This window comes from Heloderma suspectum, chromosome 15 (genome assembly GCF_057233095.1).
Source record: "Heloderma suspectum isolate Gila_16-S chromosome 15, 16-S_ref, whole genome shotgun sequence".
NCBI lineage: Eukaryota > Metazoa > Chordata > Lepidosauria > Squamata > Helodermatidae > Heloderma > Heloderma suspectum.
The window spans coordinates 3,925,339-3,934,272 of record NC_139472.1 but is presented as its reverse complement, the minus strand read 5'-3'; the positions used below and the strand labels follow the sequence as shown (position 1 = coordinate 3,934,272).

The 8,934-nt window shown below is 46.7% G+C and overlaps 1 protein-coding gene across 2 annotated transcripts in view; it reads right to left on the bottom strand.

Moving 5' to 3' along the window:
• MXRA8 (matrix remodeling associated 8) overlaps positions 1-8,934 on the bottom strand; it is a 39,335-nt gene that overhangs the window by 3,439 nt on the left and 26,962 nt on the right. For both annotated transcript variants that reach the window (XR_014786056.1, XM_084822188.1), the window contains exons 6-9: positions 8,041-8,199; positions 6,769-6,799; positions 5,990-6,066; positions 3,975-4,052 (exon numbers count right to left, since the gene is read on the bottom strand). Coding sequence is in view for 1 of the 2 variants with exons in the window: in XM_084822188.1 (XP_084678314.1) it covers positions 3,975-4,052; positions 5,990-6,066; positions 6,769-6,799; positions 8,041-8,199 (345 nt within the window). In the remaining variant the exon portion in view is untranslated. The remainder of the gene's footprint in view (positions 1-3,974; positions 4,053-5,989; positions 6,067-6,768; positions 6,800-8,040; positions 8,200-8,934) is intronic.

Here is an 8,934-nt window from a genome sequence, read left to right as displayed (position 1 = left end):
AAGACGGACAGGTCATGGCAGAGAGTTCTGACAAAATGTGGTCCACTGGAGAAGGAAATGGCAACCCACTCCAGTATTCTTGCCAAGAAAACCCCATGGAACGTATCACAAGTCTAAAAGATATGACGCCGGAAGATGAGCCCCTCAGGTCGGAAGGTGTCCAATATGCTACTGGGGAAGAGCAGAGGGTATTTCCAAGTAGCGCCAGAAAGAGTGAAGCGGCTGGGCCAAACCCAAAAGGACACTCAGCTGTGGATGTGTCTGGCGGTGAAAAGAAAATCCGATGCTGTAAAGAACAATATTGTTTAGGAACCTGGAATGTCAGATCAATGAATCAAGGTAAGCTGGAGGTGGTCAAACATGAGATGGCAAGATTGAACATCGACATCTTGGGAATCAGCAAACTAAAATGGACAGGCATGGGCGAATTTAATTCAGGTGACCATCATATCTACTATTGTGGGCAAGAATCCCTTAGAAGAAATGGAGTAGCACTCATAGTCAACAAAAGGGTGGGAAAAGCAGTACTGGGGTACAATCTTAAAAACGATAGAATGATCTCAGTACGAATCCAAGGCAAACCATTCAACATCACAGTAATTCAAGTCTATGCCCCAACCACTGAGGCCGAAGAAGCTGAGGTTGATCGGTTCTATGAAGACCTACAACACCTTCTAGAACTAACACCAAAAAAAGATGTCCTCTTCATCATAGGGGATTGGAATGCTAAAGTAGGAAGTCAAGAAATCACCGGGATAACAGGCAGGCATGGCCTTGGTGTACAAAATGAAGCAGGACAAAAGCTAATAGAGTTTTGCCAAGAGAACATGCTGATCATAGCAAACACTCTTTTCCAACAGCACAAGAGGCGACTCTACACATGGACATCACCAGATGGTCAATATCGAAATCAGATTGATTATGTCCTTTGCAGCCAAAGATGGAGAAGCTCCATACAGTCAGTAAAAACAAGACCTGGAGCTGACTGTGGCTCAGATCATGAGCTGCTTCTTGCAAAATTTCGGCTTAAATTGAAGAACGTCGGGAAAACCACTAAACCGTTCAGGTATGACCTAAATCATATCCCTGATGAATATACAGTGGAGGTGAGGAATAGATTTCAGGGATTAGACCTGATAGACAGAGTGCCTGAGGAACTATGGACGGAGGTCCGTAACATTGTTCAGGAGGCAGCAACGAAATCCGTCCCAAAGAAAAAGAAATGCAAGAAAGCCAAGTGGCTGTCTGATGAGGCTTTACAAGTAGCTCACGAAAGAAGGGAAGCGAAAAGCAAGGGAGAAAGGGGAAGATATACCCAACTGAATGCAGAGTTCCAGAGAATAGCAAGGAGAGACAAGAAGGCCTTCTTAAATGAACAATGCAAAGAAATCGAGGAAAACAACAGAATGGGAAAGACTAGAGATCTCTTCAAGAAAATTGGAGATCTCAAGGGAACGTTTTGTGCAAAGACGGGCATGATAAAGGACAAAGAAGGCAGAGACCTAACAGAAGCAGATGAGATTAAGAAGAGGTGGCAAGAATACACAGAAGAACTATACAGGAAAGATCTGAATGTCCCTGATAGCCATGATAGTGCGGTCACTGAACTTGAGCCGGACATCCTCGAGAGTGAAGTCAAGTGGGCCTTAGGAAGCATTAGTAACAACAAAGCTAGCGGAGATGACAGTATTCCAGCCGAGCTATTTAAAATCCTAAAAGATGATGCTGTTAAAGTGCTGCATTCAATATGCCAACAAATCTGGAACACTCAACAGTGGCCACAAGACTGGAAAAGGTCAGTTTACATTCCAATTCCAAAGAAGGGCAACGCCAAAGAGTGTTCAAACTACTGCACCATTGCGCTCATTTCACATGCCAGCAAGGTGATGCTCAAAATCCTACAAGCTAGGCTTCAGCAGTATGCAAACCGAGAACTACCGGAAGTACAAGCTGGGTTCCGAAAAGGCAGAGGAACTAGAGATCAAATCGCCAACATTCGCTGCATCATGGAGAAAGCAAGAGAATTCCAGAAAAATGTCTATTTCTGCTTCATTGACTACGCTAAAGCCTTTGATTGTGTGGATCACAACAAACTGTGGCAAATTCTTAAAGTGATGGGAGTACCAGACCACCTTACCTGTCTCCTGAGAAACCTGTATGAGGGTCAAGAAGCAACAGTAAGAACCAGAGATGGAACAACCGATTGGTTCAAAATTGGGAAAGGAGTACGACAAGGCTGCATATTGTCACCCTGCTTATTTAACTTATATGCAGAGTACATCATGAGAAATGCCGGGTTGGATGAATCAGAGGTCGGAATTAAGATTGCCGGGAGAATTATCAACAACCTCCGATATGCAGACGATACCACCCTAATGGCAGGAAGCGAAGAGGATCTCAAGAGCCTCTTGTTGAGGGTGAAAGAGGAGAGTGCAAAAGCTGGTTTGAAACTCAACATTAAAAAAACTAAGATCGTGTCATCTGGCCCTATCACTTCCTGGCGTATAGAAGGGGAAGAAATGGAAGCAGTGACAGATTTTACTTTCTTGGGCTCCAAGATCACCGCAGCCGGTGACTGTAGCCATGAAATTAAAAGACGCTTGCTCCTTGGGAGGAAAGCTATGGCAAACCTAGACAGCATAGTCAGAAGCAGAGACATCACCTTGCCGACAAAGGTCCGTCTAATCAAAGCTATGGTTTTCCCAGTAGTAATGTATGGCTGTGAGAGCTGGACTATAAGGAAGGCTGAGCGCCGAAGAATTGATGCTTTCAAACTGTGGTGGTGGAGAAGACTCTTACAAGTCCCCTGGACTGCAAGGAGGTCAAATCAGTCCATCCTAAAGGAAATCAACCCTGACTGCTCATTGGAAGGACAGATAATGAAGCTGAAGCTCCAATATTTTGGCCACCTAATGCGAAGAGAAAACTCCCTGGAAAAGACCCTGATGCTGGGAAAGACTGAAGGCAACAGGAGAAGGGGACGGCAGAGGATGAGATGGCTAGATAGCATCACGGATGCAATGAATATGAACTTGAGCACGCTCCGGGAGAGAGCGCAGGACAGGAAGGCCTGGCGTGCTATGGTCCATGGGGTCACGAAGAGTCGGACATGACTGAACGACTGAACAACAACAACAACAATAAAGGTATTCACTTAATAAGGGTAAACTGTGGATTTTTCTTCCTTTCTCATGGATCAACATGGCTATCTTTGGGTGTGTACTTTTAATGTCTCCTTTGGGGAGGGCATTCTATGAGAAAAGGGACATAACTGAGCAAGCGAAATTCCTCAGTTCATAGTCCTCGCCTCTAAAAAGGAGGGAAAAGAATACGAGCAGGTTACGTGGAAATCCTTCTGCTTTCCCGACACACAATGGCCCTATCTGCATCACAAGGATATATCCAGTATATACCAAGTCATAGCTTCTTCAAAAAATCCTGGGTATTGTAGTTTGCTGTGCTGAGAATTTGCAATTAGAGATTCCTAAACTCTTAAACACCCTCCTGCGCCCAAGAGCTACAGTTCCCATGTCTCCCTGTGGTGCAGGAAAGTCAACCGGTTCTAAGTCCCTAATGTAGCTTTGCTTAGAACTGAATACAATACTAAATCTGGCTTTGAGATTTGGTGTTAAAAATTCTTGAACGTGGAACAAAAGAAGCCAATGTCAGGGCCAAGATAATTCTGTTGGCACATTGGAATCCAGCACATCAGCCTCTCCTGGAAGGGAGACAGTGACTCATCAGCTACCAGAAATCTATCACAGCTCATAATAAACCCCTTGGAAGAAACTTGTGGTGGGATGATGAGAGACTCTGGATGGATGGAACCAACTCTGCAGGCCCGCTGCTTTTCGTCAAACTCTGCAAACTCCATCTATGCTTTGGTGTCACTTTCCCATCATGCAGTGGGGTGTTTAGGAAGGGGAAATGGGTCGCACCACCCGCCCCCGCCCCCATCCACAACACCCTCTCACCTTTATCTAAGTCAATATTCTTGGCTGGGAGGACCTTGTTTTGTTCCGCCTTCTCCTTCAGGATATTGTTCTTGTAATCTGGGGCAAGACAGGGGCTTCGGTTCAGGAAGCAGCTTTGATCAGAAGTGGTGGGACATCCACCATCACCACCACACACACACACAGCCCTCAAGAGACCATGTGGATTGATGATTAAAAACATCAGCAGAGCCCTGCTGAATCAGACCATGGGTCCATCTAGTCCAGCATTCTGTTCTCACAGTGGCCAACCAGCTGTTGACCAGGAACCCGCAAGCAGGGCATGAGTTGAACAGCACCCTCCCGCCCATGTTCCCCAGCAACTGGTGTACATAGGCATGTTGCCTCTGATCCTGGAGGTAGCATAGAGCCATCTGGACTAGTAGCCATTGATAGCCTTCTCCTCCAGGAATTTGTCTCGCCCCCTTTTAAAGCCATCCCAATTGGTGGCCATCACTACATCCTGTGGTGACTATGATCTCAGAAGCTAAGCAGGGTCAGCCCTGGTTAGTACTTGGATCGGAGACCGCCGGAGACTCAGGCTTCCTGCATTGAGCAGGGGGTTGGACTTGATGGTCTTGTAGGCCCCTTCCCACCCTATGATTCTATCTTTTCATAGTTTAGGTATGCATTGTGTGGAGGACTTCCTTTTATCTCTCCTGAAGCACTATCTTAGGTGGCTGGACAGCCATCTCTCAGGGCATGCTGTATTTCAGAGGTGGGTGACTTTGAAGGATCTCAGGGCCACTTTGCACACACACACACCCAGTTCCCTCCACAGGGCACGCACCAGCTGCCGCCGCAACACCATCAAAATTTGCTGGCATGGCAGCAGCAAAACAATTTTATTTATTTGTGATATTTATATACTGCAAAACAGAACCAATCCCTAAGCGGTTTACATAGAAATATTAAAATCATATTGAAAAGAGAGCATCAGCGACTTGCCTCTGAATTTCAGCAGGAAACCACTATGGAGGCTTAAAAGGGTCAAATTTAGCTTGTGTTGCTCACCCCTGGTGTAGCTGAAAGGTTCCCACACTGAGTAGGGGGTTGGATTAGGTGACACCCAACTCTAGCATTCTATGAGCCATTCCGTTTCTGCAATGGAGGCCGGTGGCTCTGAATTTGGAGGGGTTGCGAATTCATTCTGGGTTTCAGTCAGAACCAGCCAGAACTCTAAAGGAGCTATTCAAGCAGCTGAATCCTATCCCCAACATATTTATTTTATGTATTTTATTTCATTTCTACACCGCCCAATAGCCAAAGCTCTCTGGGCGGTTCACAAAAATTAAAACCACCAGGTAAAGCATATATAAAATATGAAAGCTTAAAACCACAGTATAACAGTACAACCAGAATAAAACCTAGCAGCAATAGGTTTAGCACTTTGGATGGATCCTTAAGAGTTCTGGCTGGTTCTGATTGAAACCCAGAATGGATTTACAGCCCCATCGAAATCAGAACCGCCAGCCTCCCTTGCCCTTATATATCTTTTAAAAATTATTTTACCTAGTCACGTATATGCATCCACCTGACCTGCTCCTCCAAAGAATCCTCTGCATCAGCCTGGTGCCCTCCGTATGTTTTGGACTACAGATCCCATTATCCCTGACTACTGGCATGCTGGCTGGGGCTTATGGGAGTTGTAGTACGAAACATAATGAGGGAACCAAGCTGAGGAAGGCGGACCTGCAAACTAGCTCTCCCTGGATTGGATGAAGGTGCCGTCTGCTGTACCCCAAATTGGTGTGAGTGTCGTATATATGGGTGTGTGAGAATGAGCGGGTGGGGGGGTTTAAGGGGAATCCTGCAACATAGTTTCCTTGGCAGTACCCAATTCTTTCCACTGTCAAAGCTCAGCCCTGGCATGTGTGAAGAGCATGTCTTTTGAGCATGCTCAGAGTGTCTATCACATACACACACCCAATAACTTCTAATATCGTTAAGGTTTTGCCCGTAAAGGTGGCCTAAAAAGTCATTTAAAAAATAAATACCCAGCTTAATGTCTTCACTTTTGTAGTTGGACAAATCAGCCGTGTCAACTGGGAACTCCCTGAGAGTCACACCTTTCCTGGCAAAGCAAAAGAGGATTTGTTTATTTTTAATCATCAGATTAGTCAGATGCATTTCCAACTCTAGATTATATCATTATGGCCAAGCAAGGAGTAGAGAGATCGTCTTTGCTCAAGGTTCTTGTATTGTTAATAGCCAGAGATCTTCTTGCTTAAATGATCACTGATGGCTTTTTATGACTGGTGGCTACTAGCTAATTAAACAGATGCTCCTTTTAAAAGTAACACTATTTGTCTGGGTGCTTGCCTTCCCCCACCCCCTCTTAAACTTTTATATCTATAAATAAGCAGATATCACAAACATTCCATACGTCTCCAGAATTCACCAGGAAAATGACTGTGTTCTCCCCACACCCGCCCATTTTTACACATTTTTACACTGCTCTGCTTCTCACAGCGTTTCCATGATCTACACTTCCAAGATTTTTAGCCAATTCTGAGGCTGCTGGCGAGTGTAAATGTGAAAAACAGCCTACTGGGACTGGACTTCCCTCCCCTGATTTACACCAAAGGCCATACAGGGAAAACCAATTGTCTGCCTGGGTGGGTGGACCTAAGCTGCCATTTGGGAAGGGGGCTACGGAACACAGAACAAAGGGGACACCCAGATCCAATCCTGGCTACTCCTGATAAAGGGTCTGAATCAGCAGTCCTCCGATATGGTGTTGAGTCCCCATCACACAAGCACTATGCCTACTTACTCGTCGTAATTCTTCACGTTGTACTCAAAACCTAGAAAGAAGACAGAATGGGATGTACACACATGCGTTATTACTCAAGGACCGCAAGGGAGAATTTCACAAGGACGTCCAGGGAGAATTTCTGCACATGTGAATGACATGTCACAAAGCAGAGTCTTTCTAATGCTTTTCTGATGGAACTGATTCAGACATTAGAGACGGGTCGAGCTAAAAGCTTCTGACTGGGTAAAGGTATCAAGGGATGGACGTGCATGTCTGAATTACTCCGTGATAAAGAGGGTCCTTACTTTTAAGTTTTGGTTTTGCTCCTGCCTGTGGTGGCAGTAGCAGCAGAGATCTTTTGTAGGGGCTCCACCCCATGGTGGCCATTTTATTTTCCCAGGATGCTGCAGAACAATGACACATCTGGGCATTCTTGGAAAATAAAAAAGCAACTGCCTTGAGGCAGCCTCTGAGAGGATCCATGGTGTTGCATGAAAAAGGTAAGCCCTCCACCCCTGAATGAGTGGGGAATAGGTACGAATGAAGTCATTACAAAATGAATGCGTAGGTATATGTAGAACTACAACATGGTGCCCATACCCAGAATTCCTTCAAACCCTTGCTCAAAACCCACCTTTCCCATGAGACCTTTGACTTAAAGGCGTCATCCCTGGGTTCACATCGACCTGTTGTCACCCTTGTCCAAGGATGCATGAGAAATTCGTTGCATTTGCAATTTTATCTGAGAATACCCAATTTGCATCTCCCGAGACTGAACAGGGAACAGAAATCCCCAACAGAATCGAATGAGTTTGGATTTTTATGAATATGACCCATGGATTCCGGAGCGGACCATTTTTCCCTAGTTGGGCAGATTCTGTGGACTTGCAGACTGCTTTTCTAAGTTTCCCAAATTTTGCACAAATGTAGTAATAGAAAAATATGCAAATTTTTAAAAAAGCACAGTCAAAAATGTGCATTTCCTCCATAGGCTAAAGTGTGCAAATGTGCATTCGGGGGATTTGCACATCTGGGGAGGGATTTGTGCATTTGGGGGATTTCTGCAGTTTTGCGAGTGTGAATTTGCACGGCTGCCCATTTGCACAGCTGTGAATTTGCACAGATTCGGAAACGAAATAAACCTCATTCCCTCAATGAGTGGATGATGGAACAAACGGCATCTGGCAATCTGTGATACGCAGACGCAACGGATTTCACACGATCCGTACGTCCCTTCGTATGTCATGTGCCATACACATGGATGGAGCCACGTAAGTGGGAAACGCTCACCTCTCCTCCGGCGTTGGCGAGTGACAAGGACCACCAGGATCAGGAGCAGGATGAAGAGTAGCAGCGTCGCCAGGACGTAGCCCAGCTGGTGGAAGAAATGAGCGCGGCTCTCGGGAATGATGACGTTGATGACGTTGTGGCTGTGTCCGGCATTCGGGTCTGGGTGGCGGGGGAGAGGGAGAGGGAAAACAAGGGAACCGGTCAACAGGGGAAATAGAAATGGAGGCTGCAGGCTTATATCCGTTTCCCTGCGACCCAGGCCCGTTGAACTCAGTGGGACTTGCTTCTGAGTAGACATGCCTAGGATTGCACTGTAACAAACTACTAAGTCAGCCCTCCAGATATGTTGGTCTTAGTGCCTGTTTCAGGTTTTGGAGGGCCCTGGGGCAAGACACCCTCCATGGGCCCCCCCCCTTGCTGAGTCTCCTTTCTCACCGCCCTTGTCACCAGCTGCTCTCGCTCCTCCTCCTCTTTCCCATCACTGCTGCCACTTGCACAGGCAGGGAGCCCGGGGGCAAGCAGGCCGCGGCACCTCCTACTCCTCCTTCTCACTGCCACCGCTGTCTGAGCCAGAGCGAGAGGCAGGGGAACAAGCAGGTTGCCATGGTGGAGAAGAGGAATAACTCCAGGGGGCTCTTGTTAGTGGGCCCCTGCTGGGGTGTGGGCCCTCAGCAGGTGCCCAACCATGCCCACCCTTGGCACCAGCCCTTGTTGGACTACATCTCCCATAATTCCCAGCCCAGCTGGCCAATGGGGTTGCTGGCTGGGAATCATGGGAGTTGCAGTCCAACACATCTGGAGGGTGCCAGGTTGGGGAAGGCTGTACGAGATCGTAACTCGGTGATCAAGGTATATTGCCTCTGAACATGGAGGTACCACTTCGCTGTCACCGAC